This window comes from Acipenser ruthenus, chromosome 39, assembly GCF_902713425.1.
Source record: "Acipenser ruthenus chromosome 39, fAciRut3.2 maternal haplotype, whole genome shotgun sequence".
NCBI lineage: Eukaryota > Metazoa > Chordata > Actinopteri > Acipenseriformes > Acipenseridae > Acipenser > Acipenser ruthenus.
The window spans coordinates 7,412,029-7,437,402 of NC_081227.1; the positions used below are offsets into that span (position 1 = coordinate 7,412,029).

The 25,374-nt window shown below is 55.5% G+C and overlaps 2 protein-coding genes across 5 annotated transcripts in view; both read right to left on the reverse strand.

The window, feature by feature from the left end:
- Positions 1–2,525, reverse strand: part of LOC117970373 (complement C1q-like protein 4) — a 2,598-nt gene extending 73 nt beyond the window's left edge. The window contains exons 1-4 of one of the 3 annotated variants that reach the window (XM_059009889.1): positions 2,078–2,525; positions 1,842–1,940; positions 1,307–1,447; positions 1–884 (exon numbers count right to left, since the gene is read on the reverse strand). The exon at positions 1–884 is cut by the window's left edge and continues 73 nt beyond it. In XM_059009889.1, coding sequence (XP_058865872.1) covers positions 451–884; positions 1,307–1,447; positions 1,842–1,911 — 645 coding nt within the window. In that variant the 5' untranslated portion in view covers positions 1,912–1,940; positions 2,078–2,525 and the 3' untranslated portion in view covers positions 1–450. The remainder of the gene's footprint in view (positions 885–1,306; positions 1,448–1,841; positions 1,941–2,077) is intronic. The other 2 variants (XM_059009890.1, XM_059009888.1) reach the window with 2 other exon arrangements.
- Positions 2,526–6,996: 4,471 nt separating this feature from the next.
- Positions 6,997–25,374, reverse strand: part of LOC117397462 (SID1 transmembrane family member 2) — a 47,841-nt gene continuing 29,463 nt past the window's right edge. For both annotated transcript variants that reach the window (XM_059009856.1, XM_059009855.1), the window contains 4 exons: positions 24,592–24,697; positions 11,281–11,391; positions 9,910–10,023; positions 6,997–9,204 (listed from right to left, as the gene is read on the reverse strand). In XM_059009856.1, the coding sequence (XP_058865839.1) occupies positions 9,142–9,204; positions 9,910–10,023; positions 11,281–11,391; positions 24,592–24,697 (394 nt within the window). In that variant the 3' untranslated portion in view covers positions 6,997–9,141. The remainder of the gene's footprint in view (positions 9,205–9,909; positions 10,024–11,280; positions 11,392–24,591; positions 24,698–25,374) is intronic.

A 25,374-nucleotide genomic window follows, 5' to 3' on the forward strand; every position in this document is an offset into this window, starting at 1 on the left:
TTTATCAAAGAGCATACAAGGAACAAGCGGAAGAATGCCTAACAAACACACAATCAAATCCATATTTATCTTTGTTTTGACTCCGTCAAACGTGAACGGGAGATTAGCAGCGTGACCTTCGAGCTGCAGCAGGAACTAGAGGAATGTCTCCACCGTGTGGCCACTCGGGGTAGAGAAACAGAAGCTGCTGCTCGTACAGCAGCTGCGCAACCTTCCCCAAGTGTCTGCAGAGTAAACTGTGGCTAATGCAGGGGCTAGTGCAGGCAGACTGTGGTATAGTGCGGTGAAAGGACAGCAAAGTGAAAGAAAGGTGTCATAAAATTCGTTCAAGCTCTAAAAGCAGGCATTGGAGAAGCATAGAGAAGCACGGGGTGCTGCATAGCATCCAGTCTGTGGGGTTGAGCAGAGAGCAGGGAGTCTAGGGTGGGGTGGGGTGCTTGTTAAAGGGGGTTACAGCAGGTCAGTGGGGAACACGAGGAAGCCGCTGAAGGTGTTGTAGTGGCTCACATCGTCGCAGACCACCCTCCCCGCCACCAGCCTGACCCACAGCTGGTCCCCGGCATGCAGCTGCAGCGCCAGGCTCTGGGTGGCACTGTCCTCCTGGTCGTCGTAGTTGTCGTCGTGCACACCCGCCAGGTCCTGCCCGTTCCGCTGCAGCAGGGCGAAGATGTTGAGCCGGGCGCCGGGCGCGCCAGCGTCGCTGAACACCGTCACGGAGAAGCTGTACACGCCGCTGCGCGGGGCCGTGAACACACCCGTCTGCTCATTGTAGGTGCCGCCCTGGTTCACAAACACCTTCTTGTAGATCAGCGTGGCGTTGTCTCTGAAGGGCCCCACGCACTCGGTTCGGGTAGACAGCGCAGCGGAGAACGCAGTATGGCTCGCTGGAGGGGAGAGACAGAGAGCAGCGTGTGAGAGTATAAACACAGGGGTGCGCACACACACACGCACACACACACACACACACGCACACACACACACGCACACACAGAGACACACAGCGACACACGCACACACACAGAGACACACACACGCACACACACACACACACACAGACGCACACACACATGCACACACACAGAGACACACACACGCACACAGAGACACACGCACACACACAGAGACACACACACGCACACACAAACACACACACACCGCAATACTATACTGCACCAGAGGACATGTGAATAGTCACTGCACACTGTTTGCTGTTCTCCCCTCTGTTTATAAATGCCCTCCCCCCTCTCTCTTTCCTCCTCTTCCAGCTGGGTTGGTCCCCTCCCTCCCCCTCTCTTCCCTCCCTCACCTCTCAGGTCGTTCAGTCTCTTGCTGGCCTGGTCCAGGTCTTTCCTCAGCTGGTCCATGGTGTGGTTGAAGATCCACTCCAAGCGCTGCATCCTCTGCTGCATCAGACAGCACCCACAGGAGGCAGAGTCAGTCACACAGACTGGACAGACACACAGACAGACATGTTATTCAGGGACACACAGACACACAGACAGACAGGGGCGTTATTCAGGGACACACAGACACAGACAGACAGGGGTGTTATTCAGGGACACACAGACACACAGACAGACAGGGGCGTTATTCAGGGACACACAGACACAGACAGACAGGGGTGTTATTCAGGGACACACAGACACACAGACAGACAGGGGCGTTATTCAGGGACACACAGACACAGACAGACAGGGGTGTTATTCAGGGACACACAGACAGACAGGCAGACACACAGCGGCGTTATTCAGGGACAGACAGACAGATTTGGGCTGTGCTCAGAGAGAACTCTTCACGAGAGAACAGCATCTTCTGAACTCTCACCCCCCCCCCCCACTCACTGTCCTTGCTGGCCTGTCCTGCTTCACTTCCACCCCACTCATAGTCCTGTGCCAGGAAGCTGCCCACCATCGAGCAGAGAAGGGACAGGATCAGTATACCTGAGAGAGTGGAGAGGAGAGCGGACCGTCAAAAACGAGCTCCTGACAGCCTGCCTGCTACCCCTCAATACTGAGACCAGGGCGTCTGCAAGGGACCCTGCCGAGGAACACGCTGTAATCATACAAGAACAACATACCCGGGCTGCTCCAGCACAGACTTGGGTAAATGCAGTGTGAAGCTTCCTGTCAGCCACCAGTGCCTGTGTATGAAGACCATCTGCTTTCAGAGCACATCTGGGAGCAACAGCATTCATCTCTGAATCCCTCAGTGCAGGTCCATTTCACCTGAAGCTGTCTCGTTAGTACAGTAAGCGGTCGGCACCCTGCAGCTCCACGCGTCAAGCTGAGAGCGATTGTGCCGCCTGGGACTCCAGTTACCATCACAGAAACCCGAACTGCTCTACAGACAACAACACCCACGGCGTGTGGATCCAGCACAGCATCCACCCGTAATGACTTTTGTAATAGCAGATCATTTCCTTACCTTTCATTGTGGAGGTTCTGCGCAGACAGCAATGCCATGTCACGTCTTGCTGCAGGCTGGCTATATAGTCTTATAGTGCCCCACCCGTGTGTGTGTCTGGGGGGGGGGGGGGGGGGTATTCATTACTTCATAAAGCAGTGAATATGCACAGGGATGCAGTGACACGTTGGCCTGGAATATTAACAGATTGAATGACAATAAAAAGGAAGTGGGGGGCAGGGGGGCTGGGGGGGGGGGGGGGGGTTCTGCTGCAGGAACAAACCTTAAATGAGTGAAGGAGAGGCCTCTGGGAATGGGACAAATAAACAGGCTCTGTGTGAGAGAAGCACTTCGTGTGAAACAGGGATCTAATACAGGAAACCCCCGGGGTGTTGAAAAGCTTACAACAGCGTGTGTGTGTGTGTGTGTGTGTGTGTGTGTGTGTGGAGGGTAGGGTTAGGGTTGTGTGTGTGTGTGTGTGGAGGTTAGGGTTGTGTGTGTGTAAAGGGTAGGGTTATGGTTATGGTTGTGTGTGTGGAGGGGAGGGTAGGGTTAGGGTTGTGTGTGTGTGGAGGGTAGGGTTAGGGTTGTGTGTGTGGAGGGTAGGGTTAGGGTTAGGGTTGTGTGTGTGTGGAGGGTAGGGTTATGGTTAGGGTTGTGTGTGTGGAGGGGAGGGTAGGGTTAGGGTTGTGTGTGGAGGGGAGGGTAGGGTTATGGTTAGGGTTGTGTGTGTGTGGAGGGTAGGGTTGGGTTAGGGTTGTGTGTGTGTGGAGGGTAGGGTTAGGGTTGTGTGTGTGTGGTGGGGAGGGTAGGGTTATGGTTAGGGTTGTGTGTGTGTGGAGGGTAGGGTTGGGTTAGGGTTGTGTGTGTGTGTGTGGAGGGTAGGGTTAGGGTTGTGTGTGTGTGGAGGGTAGGGTTAGGGTTAGGGTTGTGTGTGTGTGGAGGGTAGGGTTGGGTTAGGGTTGTGTGTGTGTGGAGGGTAGGGTTAGGGTTGTGTGTGTGTGGAGGGTAGGGTTGGGTTAGGGTTGTGTGTGTGTGTTTGGAGGGTAGGGTTGGGTTAGGGTTGTGTGTGTGTGGAGGGTAGGGTTAGGGTTGTGTGTGTTTGGAGGGTAGGGTTAGGGTTAGGGTTGTGTGTGTGTGGAGGGTAGGGTTATGGTTAGGGTTGTGTGTGCGTGGAGGGTAGGGTTGGGTTAGGGTTGTGTGTGTGTGGAGGGTAGGGTTAGGGTTGTGTGTGTGTGCGTGGAGGGTAGGGTTGGGTTAGGGTTGTGTGTGTGTGGAGGGTAGGGTTAGGGTTGTGTGTGTGTGCGTGGAGGGTAGGGTTGGGTTAGGGTTGTGTGTGTGTGGAGGGTAGGGTTATGGTTAGGGTTGTGTGTGTGTGTGTGTGGAGGGTAGGGTTATGGTTATGGTTGTGTGTGTGTGGAGGGTAGGGTTAGGGTTGTGTGTGTGGAGGGGAGGGTAGGGTTATGGTTAGGGTTGTGTGTGTGTGGAGGGTAGGGTTAGGGTTGTGTGTGTGTGGTGGGTAGGGTTATGGTTAGGGTTGTGTGTGTGTGTGGAGGGTAGGGTTATGGTTAGGGTTGTGTGTGTGGAGGGTAGGGTTGGGTTAGGGTTGTGTGTGTGTGGAGGGTAGGGTTAGGGTTGTGTGTGTGTGGTGGGGAGGGTAGGGTTATGGTTAGGGTTGTGTGTGTGTGGAGGGTAGGGTTAGGGTTGTGTGTGTGTGGTGGGGAGGGTAGGGTTATGGTTAGGGTTGTGTGTGTGTGTGTGGTGGGTAGGGTTAGGGTTAGGGTTGTGTGTGTGTGGAGGGTAGGGTTGGGTTAGGGTTGTGTGTGTGTGTTTGGAGGGTAGGGTTAGGGTTAGGGTTGTGTGTGTGTGGAGGGTAGGGTTATGGTTAGGGTTGTGTGTGTGTGTGTGGTGGGTAGGGTTAGGGTTAGGGTTGTGTGTGTGTGGAGGGTAGGGTTAGGGTTAGGGTTGTGTGTGTGTGGAGGGTAGGGTTGGGTTAGGGTTGTGTGTGTGTGTTTGGAGGGTAGGGTTGGGTTAGGGTTGTGTGTGTGTGGAGGGTAGGGTTAGGGTTAGGGTTGTGTGTGTGTGTTTGGAGGGTAGGGTTGGGTTAGGGTTGTGTGTGTGTGGAGGGTAGGGTTATGGTTAGGGTTGTGTGTGTGTGGTGGGGAGGGAATTGAAGTTTTCAGTTTCTTCTTACATTTTGATGTTTCCAGTCATTCAAAGCAGTTCTAATGATCCAGTTTCTTTCTGTGTTGCTGACAATACGGACTCTGTGTCAGTCACGTAGACAGCAATCAGAAGCTACTTACTCAGTCAGAACACTTTGAAAAAACACTTTGCACTCCATGGGAAATGCAGGGGACCAGAGGACTGGGTCGAGGATCAAACATGTATTATATAAATTGGAGTCAATCAAATGTACCCCAAAAGATGGACTGGCAGACGTTTGTGTTGCTGTTAACGCATGTGTGTGCGTCTGTCAGTGATGTCACACCTTCAACACTGCCCTGCTCTCTGCACTGGACTGGTACAGAGTCTCATCAGCCCTGCTTTGTGATGCTGTCTGCCCTGGACTGGTACAGAGTCTCATCAGCCCTGCTTTGTGAGGCTGTCTGCCCTGGACTGGTACAGAGTCTCATCAGCCCTGCTTTGTGAGGCTGTCTGCCCTGGACTGGTACAAAGTGTCTCATCAGCCCTGCTTTGTGAGGCTATCTGCCCTGGACTGGTACAGAGTCTCATCAGCCCTGCTTTGTGAGGCTGTCTGCCCTGGACTGGTACAGAGTCTCATCAGCCCTGCTTTGTGAGGCTGTCTGCACTGGACTGGTACAGAGTCTCATCAGCCCTGCTTTGTGAGGCTGTCTGCCCTGGACTGGTACAGAGTCTCATCAGCCCTGCTTTGTGAGGCTGTCTGCCCTGGACTGGTACAGAGTCTCATCAGCCCTGCTTTGTGATGCTGTCTGCCCTGGACTGGTACAGAGTCTCATCAGCCCTGCTTTGTGAGGCTGTCTGCCCTGGACTGGTACAGAGTCTCATCAGCCCTGCTTTGTGAGGCTGTCTGCCCTGGACTGGTACAGAGTCTCACCAGCCCTGCTTTGTGAGGCTGTCTGCCCTGGACTGGTACAGAGTCTCATCAGCCCTGCTTTGTGAGGCTGTCTGCCCTGGACTGGTACAGAGTCTCATCAGCCCTGCTTTGTGAGGCTGTCTGCCCTGGACTGGTACAGAGTCTCATCAGCCCTGCTTTGTGAGGCTCTCTGCCCTGGACTGGTACAGAGTCTCACCAGCCCTGCTTTGTGAGGCTCTCTGCCCTGGACTGGTACAGAGTCTCATCAGCCCTGCTTTGTGAGGCTGTCTGCCCTGGACTGGTACAGAGTCTCATCAGCCCTGCTTTGTGAGGCTGTCTGCCCTGGACTGGTACAGAGTCTCATCAGCCCTGCTTTGTGAGGCTGTCTGCCCTGGACTGGTACAGAGTCTCATCAGCCCTGCTTTGTGAGGCTGTCTGCCCTGGACTGGTACAGAGTCTCATCAGCCCTGCTTTGTGAGGCTGTCTGCCCTGGACTGGTACAGAGTCTCATCAGCCCTGCTTTGTGATGCTGTCTGCCCTGGACTGGTACAGAGTCTCATCAGCCCTGCTTTGTGAGGCTCTCTGCCCTGGACTGGTACAGAGTCTCACCAGCCCTGCTTTGTGAGGCTCTCTGCCCTGGACTGGTACAGAGTCTCATCAGCCCTGCTTTGTGAGGCTGTCTGCCCTGGACTGGTACAGAGTCTCATCAGCCCTGCTTTGTGAGGCTGTCTGCCCTGGACTGGTACAGAGTCTCATCAGCCCTGCTTTGTGAGGCTGTCTGCCCTGGACTGGTACAGAGTCTCATCAGCCCTGCTTTGTGAGGCTGTCTGCCCTGGACTGGTACAGAGTCTCACCAGCCCTGCTTTGTGAGGCTGTCTGCCCTGGATTGGTACAAAGAGTCTCATCAGCCCTGCTTTGTGAGGCTGCCCTACATTCCTAGGGAGGACGGGCTGCTATTCAGCTCTGAAAGGAATAACACAGGATCCTGTGATAATGAGCAGCTCCTCTTTCACGCCTCGCACCTGCTTATCTGAACGCATCATCCTGCTTCTCGTGTGAAACTGCTGGAGCAGAGCTGAGCACAATGCTGGGTGTAGACTGCACCGTTTCTCAGGATCAGCTTACAGCTGACCCCTAGCAGCAGAGCACACTGCAGACACCAAGTCAACAACAATTTACACTCAATACTTTTTGGCTAGGCAAAAAAAAAAAAAAAAAAAAAATTAAAATGGAAATGATTTCCCTAAACTTATAAAATGATATAAAGACTCTTTCTCCACTCTGCAAAGGAAATCCAATCCGTGAATCTGATCTGCATCGTTATTCAAGAGAAATAAAAGATTTGCAGGGCATTCCTGAAAAGGGTTCAAAATAACCCTTCAGAACTGTGTCCCCAGTCGCTGTGTGTCCCAAGCAAGGTGGGATTGATGGTGCAGACGCTGTTTCTATTTTCTAAGATATTTAGCTTAACACAAAAAGTTACCAGTTTAGTTTCTGATGAGCCATTTTTCTGGACTAGAAAGCAGAGAGACCACAATGTTCAAAACCTCTTTTAATCCCGTTCTCCACAGAGTTTACTGTTTGAAAGCACACCGTTATCTTCAGTCTTCATTAAACATGAAATGCATTCAGTTTATTCTTTTTCCCATTGGCGTCACTGTTTGTTACAATACTTTTTTTTTTTTTTTTTACAGAAACACGTATTTATTGTTCAACACATTTATAAAGGCCACGAAACATTCGTAACGAATCAAAGAGTTTATAAAACAACAGCAACGATCATTCACAACCGCGGAGCAAGAACGCGACTGAAACTGAAACACTGCAACACCATTCAGAGCTGTGCTATTGTGTGTGTGTGCAGGGCATCGTGTAGGAGTGCCACAGCACAGCAGAGGAGCGCAGGGATTCTACTGGGGCTGTGCTATTGTGTGTGTGTGCAGGGCATCGTGTAGGAGTCCCACGGCACAGCAGAGGAGCGCAGGGATTCTACTGGGGCTGTGCTATTGTGTGTGTGTGCAGGGCATCGTGTAGGAGTCCCACAGCACAGCAGAGGAGCGCAGGGATTCTACTGGGGCTGTGCTATTGTGTGTGTGTGCAGGGCATCGTGTAGGAGTGCCACAGCACAGCAGAGGAGCGCAGGGATTCTACTGGGGCTGTGCTATTGTGTGTGTGTGCAGGGCATCGTGTAGGAGTCCCACAGCACAGCAGAGGAGCGCAGGGATTCTACTGGGGCTGTGCTATTGTGTGTGTGTGCAGGGCATCGTGTAGGAGTGCCACAGCACAGCAGAGGAGCGCAGGGATTCTACTGGGGCTGTGCTATTGTGTGTGTGTGCAGGGCATCGTGTAGGAGTCCCACAGCACAGCAGAGGAGCGCAGGGATTCTACTGGGGCTGTGCTATTGTGTGTGTGTGCAGGGCATCGTGTAGGAGTGCCACAGCACAGCAGAGGAGCGCAGGGATTCTACTGGGGCTGTGCTATTGTGTGTGTGTGCAGGGCATCGTGTAGGAGTGCCACAGCACAGCAGAGGAGCGCAGGGATTCTACTGGGGCTGTGCTATTGTGTGTGTGTGCAGGGCATCGTGTAGGAGTCCCACAGCACAGCAGAGGAGCGCAGGGATTCTACTGGGGCTGTGCTATTGTGTGTGTGTGCAGGGCATCGTGTAGGAGTCCCACAGCACAGCAGAGGAGCGCAGGGATTCTACTGGGGCTGTGCTATTGTGTGTGTGTGCAGGGCATCGTGTAGGAGTGCCACGGCACAGCAACAAGCAAACAGCCACTGGAGCCGGCCCCTGAGCACAGGCCTGCACGGGTTCCTTAAGAACCAAAAACAAACTAAAACTAAGAACTAAAAAAGAAATGGTGGAAGCAAAGATCAAAGAGCAGCAGCAGCAGCAGCCCCTCCTGTGGGACTCGTGAATGCAGGTAGGAGTCAGCCGCCCGGCACAGAGCACAAACTTCACAACGCAATTCGAAAGGGAGGTGTGGCCACTGGCGCAGGACAGACCCGTTCCTAACGAAGTGGCCAGGCCACCCTCCGGGGGGGTCATGGGGTCATGCAGGCAGTGGAGGCAGGGCGCTGTTCCAGACAGTAAGGTAGAGAATACAGTTGGGCCATGGAGCAGACCCGACCCGACCCGACCGGTACACAGAACTGGCCCCGGAGTCAGCCCGCTCTCACCATCCTGTCCGATTTGAACCCAGGTGACTTGGAATCACGTTCCAGAAGCTTGGTATTCCAGTGCTGCGTTCAGACAGTGATGTTACCAGGGGAGGGGCAGCCCAGGTTAACAACGCAGAGTTAGAGGAGGGGGACTGCGTACCGAGAACCGCCACTGCCTCCTTACAGCATTGAAATATCCAGGTCGGAGGCTGTGAACAAGGCATTAACATGCAACTCTGACTGGGGCACTCGTCATCAGAGAGACTGGGGGTGGGCAGGGAGGGTCCCGCTGGAACCAACAGTCTCGCTTCATTTCAGTCCCTCCCTGTGAAAAGGCCCCAGAGGAATGCAGTCTTTTCATTGGCACAGTGAGCGTCCATAAACAATAGGGGGAGGGGCTCTGTCCTCACAGACAGGCTCCGATTGGCTGTCCAGGCCCCCCTCCTCCTCACAGGGAGGCTCTCATTGGCTGGTATGGCAGCAGCAGCACTTGGAGGCAGCGCCCAGGAGTCGCCCCATCAGAACGCATAGATCTTATCTCTCTGGACACAGTCCAGGTCATCATCCAGGGTGAGGAGCACCTGCAGCAGGAAGAGAGAGAGGAGAGAGAGAAGAGTGAGGAGAGAGGAGAGAGGAGAGAGGAGAGAGGAGAGAGTGAGGGGAGAGGCGAGAGAGGAGAGAGGAGAGAGGAGAGAGGAGAGAGGAGAGAGGAGAAGAGTGAGGGGAGAGGGGAAAGGAGAGAGGACAGAGGGGAGAGGGGGGAGAGAGGGGAGAGGAGAGAGAGGAGAGAGGAGAGAGGAGAGAGGAGAGAGGAGAGAGAAAAGAAAGAAAGAGAAACGTTACATTTTCCAGGAACAGCCAGTCAGGTCACTCATACAGACTCACTCCCGTCTCTCATACAGACTCACTCCTGTCTCTCATACAGACTGTGTTCCTGTCTCTCATACAGACACTGTTCCTGTCTCTCATACAGACTCACTCCTGTCTCTCATACAGACTGTGTTCCTGTCTCTCATACAGACACTGTTCCTGTCTCTCATACAGACACTGTTCCTGTCTCTCATACAGACACTGTTCCTGTCTCTCATACAGACTCACTCCTGTCTCTCATACAGACTCACTCCTGTCTCTCATACAGACTCACTCCTGTCTCTCATACAGACTGTGTTCCTGTCTCTCATACAGACTCACTCCCGTCTCTCATACAGACTCACTCCTGTCTCTCATACAGACTCACTCCTGTCTCACTCCTGTCTCTCACTACCCGGTGAGTTTGTTTTACTGACCAGGAAGGAGCCGAACATGGCGATGGAGGACAGGAAGTGCCAGATGTCGTGGTCATCGAAGAAGCCGAGCAGGATGCACTCTCGGTTGTGCTCCCGCGACTCCGCCGGGGTTTTCTGAGGAGAGAGCGACTGCGTTACACCGTGAACCCCAGTACTTGTGGGTTCTCAGGTTTGTTTGGTTTTTTTGGGGGGGACGGGGACGGGGACAGTGTTTTGGGGAGCTCTGTATTAACAGGGTACAGTATCGGGGGTACTCTATATTGGGGGTTCACAGTGTTTTGGAGAGCTCTGTATTAACGGGGTACAGTATCGGGGGTACTCTATATTGTGGGTTCACAGTGTTTCGGGGTGCTCTGTATTAACGGGGTACAGTATCAGGGGGTACTCTATATTGTGGGTTCACAGTGTTTCGGGGTGCTCTGTATTAACAGGGTACAGTATCGGGGGTACTCTATATTGTGGGTTCACAGTGTTTCGGGGTGCTCTGTATTAACAGGGTACAGTATCGGGGGGTACTCTATATTGTGGGTTCACAGTGTTTCGGGGTGCTCTGTATTAACGGGGTACAGTATCAGGGGGTACTCTATATTGTGGGTTCACAGTGTTTCGGGGTGCTCTGTATTAACAGGGTACAGTATCGGGGGTACTCTATATTGTGGGTTCACAGTGTTTCGGGGTGCTCTGTATTAACAGGGTACAGTATCGGGGGTACTCTATATTGTGGGTTCACAGTGTTTCGGGGTGCTCTGTATTAACAGGGTACAGTATCGGGGGTACTCTATTGTGGGTTCACAGTGTTTCGGGGTGCTCTGTATTAACAGGGTACAGTATCGGGGGTACTCTATATTGTGGGTTCACAGTGTTTCAGGGTGCTCTGTATTAACGGGGTACAGTATCAGGGGGTACTCTATATTGTGGGTTCACAGTGTTTCGGGGTGCTCTGTATTAACAGGGTACAGTATCGGGGGGTACTCTATATTGTGGGTTCACAGTGTTTCGGGGTGCTCTGTATTAACGGGGTACAGTATCAGGGGGTACTCTATATTGTGGGTTCACAGTGTTTCGGGGTGCTCTGTATTAACAGGGTACAGTATCGGGGGTACTCTATATTGTGGGTTCACAGTGTTTCGGGGTGCTCTGTATTAACAGGGTACAGTATCGGGGGGTACTCTATATTGTGGGTTCACAGTGTTTCGGGGTGCTCTGTATTAACAGGGTACAGTATCGGGGGTACTCTATATTGTGGGTTCACAGTGTTTCGGGGTGCTCTGTATTAACAGGGTACAGTATCAGGGGGTACTCTATATTGTGGGTTCACAGTGTTTCGGGGTGCTCTGTATTAACAGGGTACAGTACTGTTTCCAGACTCACCTGCCAGGTGCTGAGTCCCTGGAAGAAGAAGAAAAGAGCGAAGCCCCAGACCACAGCGGTGAAGAGGATACAGAAGGAGGGAAGGAGCTGGATCCGCTCGCCACTGCGCAGCTGAGGAGAGACAACCAGGGTTACACCACAAACACATGTACACAGCGAGGGTACAGAGGGAGGGAAGGAGCTGGATCCGCTCGCCACTGCGCAGCTAAGGAGAGACAACCAGGGTTACACCACAAACACATGTACACAGCGAGGGTACAGAGGGAGGGAAGGAGCTGGATCCGCTCGCCACTGCGCAGCTGAGGAGAGACAACCAGGGTTACACCACAAACACATGTACACAGCGAGGGTACAGAGGGAGGGAAGGAGCTGGATCCGCTCGCCACTGCACAGCTGAGGAGAGACAACCAGGGTTACACCACAAACACATGTACACAGCGAGGGTACAGAGGGAGGGAAGGAGCTGGATCCGCTCGCCACTGCGCAGCTGAGGAGAGACAACCAGGGTTACACCACAAACACATGTACACAGCGAGGGTACAGAGGGAGGGAAGGAGCTGGATCCGCTCGCCACTGCACAGCTGAGGAGAGACAACCAGGGTTACACCACAAACACATGTACACAGCGAGGGTACAGAGGGAGGGAATGAGATGAATCCGCTCGCCACTGCGCAGCTGAGGAGAGACAACCAGGGTTACACCACAAACACATGTACACAGCGAGGGTACAGAGGGAGGGAAGGAGATGAATCCGCTCGCCACTGCGCAGCTGAGGAGAGACAACCAGGGTTACACCACAAACACATGTACACAGCGAGGGTACAGAGGGAGGGAAGGAGCTGGATCCGCTCGCCACTGCGCAGCTGAGGAGAGACAACCAGGGTTACACCACAAACACATGTACACAGCGAGGGTACAGAGGGAGGGAAGGAGCTGGATCCGCTCGCCACTGCACAGCTGAGGAGAGACAACCAGGGTTACACCACAAACACATGTACACAGCGAGGGTACAGAGGGAGGGAAGGAGCTGGATCCGCTCGCCACTGCGCAGCTGAGGAGAGACAACCAGGGTTACACCACAAACACATGTACACAGCGAGGGTACAGAGGGAGGGAAGGAGCTGGATCCGCTCGCCACTGCGCAGCTGAGGAGAGACAACCAGGGTTACACCACAAACACATGTACACAGCGAGGGTACAGAGGGAGGGAAGGAGCTGGATCCGCTCGCCACTGCGCAGCTGAGGAGAGACAACCAGGGTTACACCACAAACACATGTACACAGCGAGGGTACAGAGGGAGGGAAGGAGCTGGATCCGCTCGCCACTGCGCAGCTGAGGAGAGACAACCAGGGTTACACCACAAACACATGTACACAGCGAGGGTACAGAGGGAGGGAAGGAGCTGGATCCGCTCGCCACTGCGCAGCTGAGGAGAGACAACCAGGGTTACACCACAAACACATGTACACAGCGAGGGTACAGAGGGAGGGAAGGAGCTGGATCCGCTCGCCACTGCGCAGCTGAGGAGAGACAACCAGGGTTACACCACAAACACATGTACACAGCGAGGGTACAGAGGGAGGGAAGGAGCTGGATCCGCTCGCCACTGCGCAGCTAAGGAGAGACAACCAGGGTTACACCACAAACACATGTACACAGCGAGGGTACAGAGGGAGGGAAGGAGCTGGATCCGCTCGCCACTGCGCAGCTGAGGAGAGACAACCAGGGTTACACCACAAACACATGTACACAGCGAGGGTACAGAGGGAGGGAAGGAGCTGGATCCGCTCGCCACTGCGCAGCTGAGGAGAGACAACCAGGGTTACACCACAAACACATGTACACAGCGAGGGTACAGAGGGAGGGAAGGAGCTGGATCCGCTCGCCACTGCGCAGCTGAGGAGAGACAACCAGGGTTACACCACAAACACATGTACACAGCGAGGGTACAGAGGGAGGGAAGGAGCTGGATCCGCTCGCCACTGCGCAGCTGAGGAGAGACAACCAGGGTTACACCACAAACACATGTACACAGCGAGGGTACAGAGGGAGGGAAGGAGCTGGATCCGCTCGCCACTGCGCAGCTGAGGAGAGACAACCAGGGTTACACCACAAACACATGTACACAGCGAGGGTACAGAGGGAGGGAAGGAGCTGGATCCGCTCGCCACTGCGCAGCTGAGGAGAGACAACCAGGGTTACACCACAAACACATGTACACAGCGAGGGTACAGAGGGAGGGAAGGAGCTGGATCCGCTCGCCACTGCGCAGCTGAGGAGAGACAACCAGGGTTACACCACAAACACATGTACACAGCGAGGGTACAGAGGGAGGGAAGGAGCTGGATCCGCTCGCCACTGCGCAGCTGAGGAGAGACAACCAGGGTTACACCACAAACACATGTACACAGCGAGGGTACAGAGGGAGGGAAGGAGCTGGATCCACTCGCCACTGCGCAGCTAAGGAGAGACAACCAGGGTTACACCACAAACACATGTACACAGCGAGGGTACAGAGGGAGGGAATGAGATGGATCCGCTCGCCACTGCGCAGCTGAGGAGAGACAACCAGGGTTACACCACAAACACATGTACACAGCGAGGGTACAGAGGGAGGGAAGGAGCTGGATCCGCTCGCCACTGCGCAGCTGAGGAGAGACAACCAGGGTTACACCACAAACACATGTACACAGCGAGGGTACAGAGGGAGGGAAGGAGCTGGATCCGCTCGCCACTGCGCAGCTGAGGAGAGACAACCAGGGTTACACCACAAACACATGTACACAGCGAGGGTACAGAGGGAGGGAATGAGATGAATCCGCTCGCCACTGCGCAGCTGAGGAGAGACAACCAGGGTTACACCACAAACACATGTACACAGCGAGGGTACAGAGGGAGGGAAGGAGCTGGATCCGCTCGCCACTGCGCAGCTGAGGAGAGACAACCAGGGTTACACCACAAACACATGTACACAGCGAGGGTACAGAGGGAGGGAAGGAGCTGGATCCGCTCGCCACTGCGCAGCTGAGGAGAGACAACCAGGGTTACACCACAAACACATGTACACAGCGAGGGTACAGAGGGAGGGAATGAGATGAATCCGCTCGCCACTGCGCAGCTGAGGAGAGACAACCAGGGTTACACCACAAACACATGTACACAGCGAGGGTACAGAGGGAGGGAAGGAGCTGGATCCGCTCGCCACTGCGCAGCTGAGGAGAGACAACCAGGGTTACACCACAAACACATGTACACAGCGAGGGTACAGAGGGAGGGAAGGAGCTGGATCCGCTCGCCACTGCACAGCTGAGGAGAGACAACCAGGGTTACACCACAAACACATGTACACAGCGAGGGTACAGAGGGAGGGAAGGAGCTGGATCCGCTCGCCACTGCGCAGCTGAGGAGAGACAACCAGGGTTACACCACAAACACATGTACACAGCGAGGGTACAGAGGGAGGGAAGGAGCTGGATCCGCTCGCCACTGCGCAGCTGAGGAGAGACAACCAGGGTTACACCACAAACACATGTACACAGCGAGGGTACAGAGGGAGGGAAGGAGCTGGATCCGCTCGCCACTGCGCAGCTGAGGAGAGACAACCAGGGTTACACCACAAACACATGTACACAGCGAGGGTACAGAGGGAGGGAAGGAGCTGGATCCGCTCGCCACTGCGCAGCTGAGGAGAGACAACCAGGGTTACACCACAAACACATGTACACAGCGAGGGTACAGAGGGAGGGAAGGAGCTGGATCCGCTCGCCACTGCGCAGCTGAGGAGAGACAACCAGGGTTACACCACAAACACATGTACACAGCGAGGGTACAGAGGGAGGGAATGAGATGAATCCGCTCGCCACTGCGCAGCTGAGGAGAGACAACCAGGGTTACACCACAAACACATGTACACAGCGAGGGTACAGAGGGAGGGAAGGAGCTGGATCCGCTCGCCACTGCGCAGCTGAGGAGAGACAACCAGGGTTACACCACAAACACATGTACACAGCGAGGGTACAGAGGGAGGGAATGAGATGAATCCGCTCGCCACTGCGCAGCTGAGGAGAGACAACCAGGGTTACACCACAAACACATGTACACAGCGAGGGTACAGAGGGAGGGAAGGAGCTGGATCCGCTCGCCACTGCGCAGCTGAGGAGAGACAACCAGGGTTACACCACAAACACATGTACACAGCGAGGGTACAGAGGGAGGGAAGGAGCTGGATCCGCTCGCCACTGCACAGCTGAGGAGAGACAACCAGGGTTACACCACAAACACATGTACACAGCGAGGGTACAGAGGGAGGGAAGGAGCTGGATCCGCTCGCCACTGCGCAGCTGAGGAGAGACAACCAGGGTTACACCACAAACACATGTACACAGCGAGGGTACAGAGGGAGGGAAGGAGCTGGATCCGCTCGCCACTGCGCAGCTGAGGAGAGACAACCAGGGTTACACCACAAACACATGTACACAGCGAGGGTACAGAGGGAGGGAAGGAGCTGGATCCGCTCGCCACTGCGCAGCTGAGGAGAGACAACCAGGGTTACACCACAAACACATGTACACAGCGAGGGTACAGAGGGAGGGAAGGAGCTGGATCCGCTCGCCACTGCGCAGCTGAGGAGAGACAACCAGGGTTACACCACAAACACATGTACACAGCGAGGGTACAGAGGGAGGGAAGGAGCTGGATCCGCTCGCCACTGCGCAGCTGAGGAGAGACAACCAGGGTTACACCACAAACACATGTACACAGCGAGGGTACAGAGGGAGGGAATGAGATGAATCCGCTCGCCACTGCGCAGCTGAGGAGAGACAACCAGGGTTACACCACAAACACATGTACACAGCGAGGGTACAGAGGGAGGGAAGGAGCTGGATCCGCTCGCCACTGCGCAGCTGAGGAGAGACAACCAGGGTTACACCACAAACACATGTACACAGCGAGGGTACAGAGGGAGGGAAGGAGCTGGATCCGCTCGCCACTGCGCAGCTGAGGAGAGACAACCAGGGTTACACCACAAACACATGTACACAGCGAGGGTACAGAGGGAGGGAATGAGATGAATCCGCTCGCCACTGCGCAGCTAAGGAGAGACAACCAGGGTTACACCACAAACACATGTACACAGCGAGGGTACAGAGGGAGGGAAGGAGCTGGATCCGCTCGCCACTGCGCAGCTGAGGAGAGACAACCAGGGTTACACCACAAACACATGTACACAGCGAGGATACAGAGGGAGGGAAGGAGCTGGATCCGCTCGCCACTGCGCAGCTGAGGAGAGACAACCAGGGTTACACCACAAACACATGTACACAGCGAGGGTACAGAGGGAGGGAAGGAGCTGGATCCGCTCGCCACTGCGCAGCTGAGGAGAGACAACCAGGGTTACACCACAAACACATGTACACAGCGAGGGTACAGAGGGAGGGAAGGAGCTGGATCCGCTCGCCACTGCGCAGCTAAGGAGAGACAACCAGGGTTACACCACAAACACATGTACACAGCGAGGGTACAGAGGGAGGGAATGAGATGAATCCGCTCGCCACTGCGCAGCTGAGGAGAGACAACCAGGGTTACACCACAAACACATGTACACAGCGAGGGTACAGAGGGAGGGAAGGAGCTGGATCCGCTCGCCACTGCGCAGCTGAGGAGAGACAACCAGGGTTACACCACAAACACATGTACACAGCGAGGGTACAGAGGGAGGGAAGGAGCTGGATCCGCTCGCCACTGCGCAGCTGAGGAGAGACAACCAGGGTTACACCACAAACACATGTACACAGCGAGGGTACAGAGGGAGGGAATGAGATGAATCCGCTCGCCACTGCGCAGCTGAGGAGAGACAACCAGGGTTACACCACAAACACATGTACACAGCGAGGGTACAGAGGGAGGGAAGGAGCTGGATCCGCTCGCCACTGCGCAGCTGAGGAGAGACAACCAGGGTTACACCACAAACACATGTACACAGCGAGGGTACAGAGGGAGGGAAGGAGCTGGATCCGCTCGCCACTGCGCAGCTGAGGAGAGACAACCAGGGTTACACCACAAACACATGTACACAGCGAGGGTACAGAGGGAGGGAATGAGATGAATCCGCTCGCCACTGCGCAGCTAAGGAGAGACAACCAGGGTTACACCACAAACACATGTACACAGCGAGGGTACAGAGGGAGGGAAGGAGCTGGATCCGCTCGCCACTGCGCAGCTGAGGAGAGACAACCAGGGTTACACCACAAACACATGTACACAGCGAGGGTACAGAGGGAGGGAAGGAGCTGGATCCGCTCGCCACTGCACAGCTGAGGAGAGACAACCAGGGTTACACCACAAACACATGTACACAGCGAGGGTACAGAGGGAGGGAATGAGATGAATCCGCTCGCCACTGCGCAGCTGAGGAGAGACAACCAGGGTTACAACACAAACACATGTACACAGCGAGGGTACAGAGGGAGGGAATGAGATGAATCCGCTCGCCACTGCACAGCTGAGGAGAGACAACCAGGGTTACACCACAAACACATGTACACAGCGAGGGTACAGAGGGAGGGAATGAGATGAATCCGCTCGCCACTGCGCAGCTAAGGAGAGACAACCAGGGTTACACCACAAACACATGTACACAGCGAGGGTACAGAGGGAGGGAAGGAGCTGGATCCGCTCGCCACTGCGCAGCTGAGGAGAGACAACCAGGGTTACACCACAAACACATGTACACAGCGAGGGTACAGAGGGAGGGAAGGAGCTGGATCCGCTCGCCACTGCGCAGCTAAGGAGAGACAACCAGGGTTACACCACAAACACATGTACACAGCGAGGGTACAGAGGGAGGGAAGGAGCTGGATCCGCTCGCCACTGCGCAGCTGAGGAGAGACAACCAGGGTTACACCACAAACACATGTACACAGCGAGGGTACAGAGGGAGGGAAGGAGCTGGATCCGCTCGCCACTGCACAGCTGAGGAGAGACAACCAGGGTTACACCACAAACACATGTACACAGCGAGGGTACAGAGGGAGGGAAGGAGCTGGATCCGCTCGCCACTGCGCAGCTGAGGAGAGACAACCAGGGTTACACCACAAACACATGTACACAGCGAGGGTACAGAGGGAGGGAAGGAGCTGGATCCGCTCGCCACTGCACAGCTGAGGAGAGACAACCAGGGTTACACCACAAACACATGTACACAGCGAGGGTACAGAGGGAGGGAATGAGATGAATCCGCTCGCCACTGCGCAGCTGAGGAGAGACAACCAGGGTTACACCACAAACACATGTACACAGCGAGGGTACAGAGGGAGGGAAGGAGCTGGATCCGCTCGCCACTGCGCAGCTGAGGAGAGACAACCAGGGTTACACCACAAACACATGTACACAGCGAGGGTACAGAGGGAGGGAAGGAGCTGGATCCGCTCGCCACTGCACAGCTGAGGAGAGACAACCAGGGTTACACCACAAACACATGTACACAGCGAGGGTACAGAGGGAGGGAAGGAGCTGGATCCGCTCGCCACTGCGCAGCTGAGGAGAGACAACCAGGGTTACACCACAAACACATGTACACAGCGAGGGTACAGAGGGAGGGAAGGAGCTGGATCCGCTCGCCACTGCGCAGCTGAGGAGAGACAACCAGGGTTACACCACAAACACATGTACACAGCGAGGGTACAGAGGGAGGGAAGGAGCTGGATCCGCTCGCCACTGCGCAGCTGAGGAGAGACAACCAGGGTTACACCACAAACACATGTACACAGCGAGGGTACAGAGGGAGGGAAGGAGCTGGATCCGCTCGCCACTGCGCAGCTGAGGAGAGACAACCAGGGTTACACCACAAACACATGTACACAGCGAGGGTACAGAGGGAGGGAAGGAGCTGGATCCGCTCGCCACTGCGCAGCTGAGGAGAGACAACCAGGGTTACACCACAAACACATGTACACAGCGAGGGTACAGAGGGAGGGAAGGAGCTGGATCCGCTCGCCACTGCGCAGCTGAGGAGAGACAACCAGGGTTACACCACAAACACATGTACACAGCGAGGGTACAGAGGGAGGGAAGGAGCTGGATCCGCTCGCCACTGCGCAGCTGAGGAGAGACAACCAGGGTTACACCACAAACACATGTACACAGCGAGGGTACAGAGGGAGGGAAGGAGCTGGATCCGCTCGCCACTGCGCAGCTAAGGAGAGACAACCAGGGTTACACCACAAACACATGTACACAGCGAGGGTACAGAGGGAGGGAAGGAGCTGGATCCGCTCGCCACTGCGCAGCTGAGGAGAGACAACCAGGGTTACACCACAAACACATGTACACAGCGAGGGTACAGAGGGAGGGAAGGAGCTGGATCCGCTCGCCACTGCGCAGCTGAGGAGAGACAACCAGGGTTACACCACAAACACATGTACACAGCGAGGGTACAGAGGGAGGGAAGGAGCTGGATCCGCTCGCCACTGCGCAGCTGAGGAGAGACAACCAGGGTTACACCACAAACACATGTACACAGCGAGGGTACAGAGGGAGGGAAGGAGCTGGATCCGCTCGCCACTGCGCAGCTGAGGAGAGACAACCAGGGTTACACCACAAACACATGTACACAGCGAGGGTACAGAGGGAGGGAAGGAGCTGGATCCGCTCGCCACTGCGCAGCTGAGGAGAGACAACCAGGGTTACACCACAAACACATGTACACAGCGAGGGTACAGAGGGAGGGAAGGAGCTGGATCCGCTCGCCACTGCGCAGCTGAGGAGAGACAACCAGGGTTACACCACAAACACATGTACACAGCGAGGGTACAGAGGGAGGGAAGGAGCTGGATCCGCTCGCCACTGCGCAGCTGAGGAGAGACAACCAGGGTTACACCACAAACACATGTACACAGCGAGGGTACAGAGGGAGGGAAGGAGCTGGATCCGCTCGCCACTGCGCAGCTGAGGAGAGACAACCAGGGTTACACCACAAACACATGTACACAGCGAGGGTACAGAGGGAGGGAAGGAGCTGGATCCGCTCGCCACTGCGCAGCTAAGGAGAGACAACCAGGGTTACACCACAAACACATGTACACAGCGAGGGTACAGAGGGAGGGAATGAGATGGATCCGCTCGCCACTGCGCAGCTGAGGAGAGACAACCAGGGTTACACCACAAACACATGTACACAGCGAGGGTACAGAGGGAGGGAAGGAGCTGGATCCGCTCGCCACTGCGCAGCTGAGGAGAGACAACCAGGGTTACACCACAAACACATGTACACAGCGAGGGTACAGAGGGAGGGAAGGAGCTGGATCCGCTCGCCACTGCGCAGCTGAGGAGAGACAACCAGGGTTACACCACAAACACATGTACACAGCGAGGGTACAGAGGGAGGGAATGAGATGAATCCGCTCGCCACTGCGCAGCTGAGGAGAGACAACCAGGGTTACACCACAAACACATGTACACAGCGAGGGTACAGAGGGAGGGAAGGAGCTGGATCCGCTCGCCACTGCGCAGCTGAGGAGAGACAACCAGGGTTACACCACAAACACATGTACACAGCGAGGGTACAGAGGGAGGGAAGGAGCTGGATCCGCTCGCCACTGCGCAGCTGAGGAGAGACAACCAGGGTTACACCACAAACACATGTACACAGCGAGGGTACAGAGGGAGGGAATGAGATGAATCCGCTCGCCACTGCGCAGCTAAGGAGAGACAACCAGGGTTACACCACAAACACATGTACACAGCGAGGGTACAGAGGGAGGGAAGGAGCTGGATCCGCTCGCCACTGCGCAGCTGAGGAGAGACAACCAGGGTTACACCACAAACACATGTACACAGCGAGGATACAGAGGGAGGGAAGGAGCTGGATCCGCTCGCCACTGCGCAGCTGAGGAGAGACAACCAGGGTTACACCACAAACACATGTACACAGCGAGGGTACAGAGGGAGGGAAGGAGCTGGATCCGCTCGCCACTGCGCAGCTGAGGAGAGACAACCAGGGTTACACCACAAACACATGTACACAGCAAGGGTACAGAGGGAGGGAAGGAGCTGGATCCGCTCGCCACTGCGCAGCTAAGGAGAGACAACCAGGGTTACACCACAAACACATGTACACAGCGAGGGTACAGAGGGAGGGAATGAGATGAATCCGCTCGCCACTGCGCAGCTGAGGAGAGACAACCAGGGTTACACCACAAACACATGTACACAGCGAGGGTACAGAGGGAGGGAAGGAGCTGGATCCGCTCGCCACTGCGCAGCTGAGGAGAGACAACCAGGGTTACACCACAAACACATGTACACAGCGAGGGTACAGAGGGAGGGAAGGAGCTGGATCCGCTCGCCACTGCGCAGCTGAGGAGAGACAACCAGGGTTACACCACAAACACATGTACACAGCGAGGGTACAGAGGGAGGGAATGAGATGAATCCGCTCGCCACTGCGCAGCTGAGGAGAGACAACCAGGGTTACACCACAAACACATGTACACAGCGAGGGTACAGAGGGAGGGAAGGAGCTGGATCCGCTCGCCACTGCGCAGCTGAGGAGAGACAACCAGGGTTACACCACAAACACATGTACACAGCGAGGGTACAGAGGGAGGGAAGGAGCTGGATCCGCTCGCCACTGCGCAGCTGAGGAGAGACAACCAGGGTTACACCACAAACACATGTACACAGCGAGGGTACAGAGGGAGGGAATGAGATGAATCCGCTCGCCACTGCGCAGCTAAGGAGAGACAACCAGGGTTACACCACAAACACATGTACACAGCGAGGGTACAGAGGGAGGGAAGGAGCTGGATCCGCTCGCCACTGCGCAGCTGAGGAGAGACAACCAGGGTTACACCACAAACACATGTACACAGCGAGGATACAGAGGGAGGGAAGGAGCTGGATCCGCTCGCCACTGCGCAGCTGAGGAGAGACAACCAGGGTTACACCACAAACACATGTACACAGCGAGGGTACAGAGGGAGGGAAGGAGCTGGATCCGCTCGCCACTGCGCAGCTGAGGAGAGACAACCAGGGTTACACCACAAACACATGTACACAGCGAGGGTACAGAGGGAGGGAAGGAGCTGGATCCGCTCGCCACTGCGCAGCTGAGGAGAGACAACCAGGGTTACACCACAAACACATGTACACAGCGAGGGTACAGAGGGAGGGAATGAGCTGGATCCGCTCGCCACTGCGCAGCTGAGGAGAGACAACCAGGGTTGCACCACAAACACATGTACACAGCGAGGATACAGAGGGAGGGAAGGAGCTGGATCCGCTCGCCACTGCGCAGCTGAGGAGAGACAACCAGGGTTACACCACAAACACATGTACACAGCGAGGGTACAGAGGGAGGGAAGGAGCTGGATCCGCTCGCCACTGCACAGCTGAGGAGAGACAACCAGGGTTACACCACAAACACATGTACACAGCGAGGGTACAGAGGGAGGGAATGAGATGAATCCGCTCGCCACTGCGCAGCTGAGGAGAGACAACCAGGGTTACAACACAAACACATGTACACAGCGAGGGTACAGAGGGAGGGAATGAGATGAATCCGCTCGCCACTGCACAGCTGAGGAGAGACAACCAGGGTTACACCACAAACACATGTACACAGCGAGGGTACAGAGGGAGGGAATGAGATGAATCCGCTCGCCACTGCGCAGCTAAGGAGAGACAACCAGGGTTACACCACAAACACATGTACACAGCGAGGGTACAGAGGGAGGGAAGGAGCTGGATCCGCTCGCCACTGCGCAGCTGAGGAGAGACAACCAGGGTTACACCACAAACACATGTACACAGCGAGGGTACAGAGGGAGGGAAGGAGCTGGATCCGCTCGCCACTGCGCAGCTGAGGAGAGACAACCAGGGTTACACCACAAACACATGTACACAGCGAGGGTACAGAGGGAGGGAAGGAGCTGGATCCGCTCGCCACTGCGCAGCTGAGGAGAGACAACCAGGGTTACACCACAAACACATGTACACAGCGAGGGTACAGAGGGAGGGAATGAGATGAATCCGCTCGCCACTGCGCAGCTAAGGAGAGACAACCAGGGTTACACCACAAACACATGTACACAGCGAGGGTACAGAGGGAGGGAAGGAGCTGGATCCGCTCGCCACTGCGCAGCTGAGGAGAGACAACCAGGGTTACACCACAAACACATGTACACAGCGAGGATACAGAGGGAGGGAAGGAGCTGGATCCGCTCGCCACTGCACAGCTGAGGAGAGACAACCAGGGTTACACCACAAACACATGTACACAGCGAGGGTACAGAGGGAGGGAAGGAGCTGGATCCGCTCGCCACTGCGCAGCTGAGGAGAGACAACCAGGGTTACACCACAAACACATGTACACAGCGAGGATACAGAGGGAGGGAAGGAGCTGGATCCGCTCGCCACTGCGCAGCTGAGGAGAGACAACCAGGGTTACACCACAAACACATGTACACAGCGAGGATACAGAGGGAGGGAATGAGATGAATCCGCTCGCCACTGCACAGCTGAGGAGAGACAACCAGGGTTACACCACAAACACATGTACACAGCGAGGGTACAGAGGGAGGGAAGGAGCTGGATCCGCTCGCCACTGCGCAGCTGAGGAGAGACAACCAGGGTTACACCACAAACACATGTACACAGCGAGGATACAGAGGGAGGGAATGAGATGAATCCGCTCGCCACTGCACAGCTGAGGAGAGACAACCAGGGTTACACCACAAACACATGTACACAGCGAGGGTACAGAGGGAGGGAATGAGATGAATCCGCTCACCACTGCACAGCTGAGGAGAGACAACCAGGGTTACACCACAAACACATGTACACAGCGAGGGTACAGAGGGAGGGAATGAGATGAATCCGCTCACCACTGCACAGCTGAGGAGAGACAACCAGGGTTACACCACAAACACATGTACACAGCGAGGGTACAGAGGGAGGGAAGGAGCTGGATCCGCTCGCCACTGCGCAGCTGAGGAGAGACAACCAGGGTTACACCACAAACACATGTACACAGCGAGGGTACAGAGGGAGGGAATGAGATGAATCCGCTCGCCACTGCACAGCTGAGGAGAGACAACCAGGGTTACACCACAAACACATGTACACAGCGAGGGTACAGAGGGAGGGAATGAGATGAATCCGCTCACCACTGCGCAGCTGAGGAGAGACAACCAGGGTTACACCACAAACACATGTACACAGCGAGGGTACAGAGGGAGGGAATGAGCTGGATCCAGAAACAAGGCGACAGGGACTCCTGCATGCAGCATGGCGTGTGTCCCGGGGCTCACCTTCATGATGATGTAGAAGGCGAAGTACAGCAGCAGGTTACAGATCCCGATGGCCAGCAGGTAGGAGGCAAAGTCGTTGGGTCGAACGATCAGGCCGAACGCTGCCCTGCAACACAGAACACAGAGCAATCAGCAAGAGAGTCCCTCACCCCAGACAGGACAGAGAGCAATCAGCAACAGAGTCCCTCACCCCAGACAGGACAGAGAGCAATCAGCAAGAGAGTCCCTCACCCCAGACAGAGCACAGAGCAATCAGTAACAGAGCCCCTCACCCCAGACAAGACACAGAGCAATCAGCAACAGAGCCCCTCACCCCAGACAGGACAGAGAGCAATCAGCAACAGAGCCCCTCACCCCAGACAGGACAGAGAGCAATCAGCAACAGAGCCCCTCACCCCAGACAGGACAGAGAGCAATCAGCAAGAGAGCCCCTCACCCCAGACAGGACAGAGAGCAATCAGCAACAGAGCCCCTCACCCCAGACAGAACACAGAGCAATCAGCAACAGAGCCCCTCACCCCAGACAGGACAGAGAGCAATCAGCAACAGAGCCCCTCACCCCAGACAGGACACAGAGCAATCAGCAAGAGAGTCCCTCACCCCAGACAGAGCACAGAGCAATCAGCAACAGAGCCCCTCACCCCAGACAGGACAGAGAGCAATCAGTAACAGAGCCCCTCACCCCAGACAGGACAGAGAGCAATCAGCAACAGAGCCCCTCACCCCAGACAGGACACAGAGCAATCAGCAACAGAGCCCCTCACCCCAGACAGGACAGAGAGC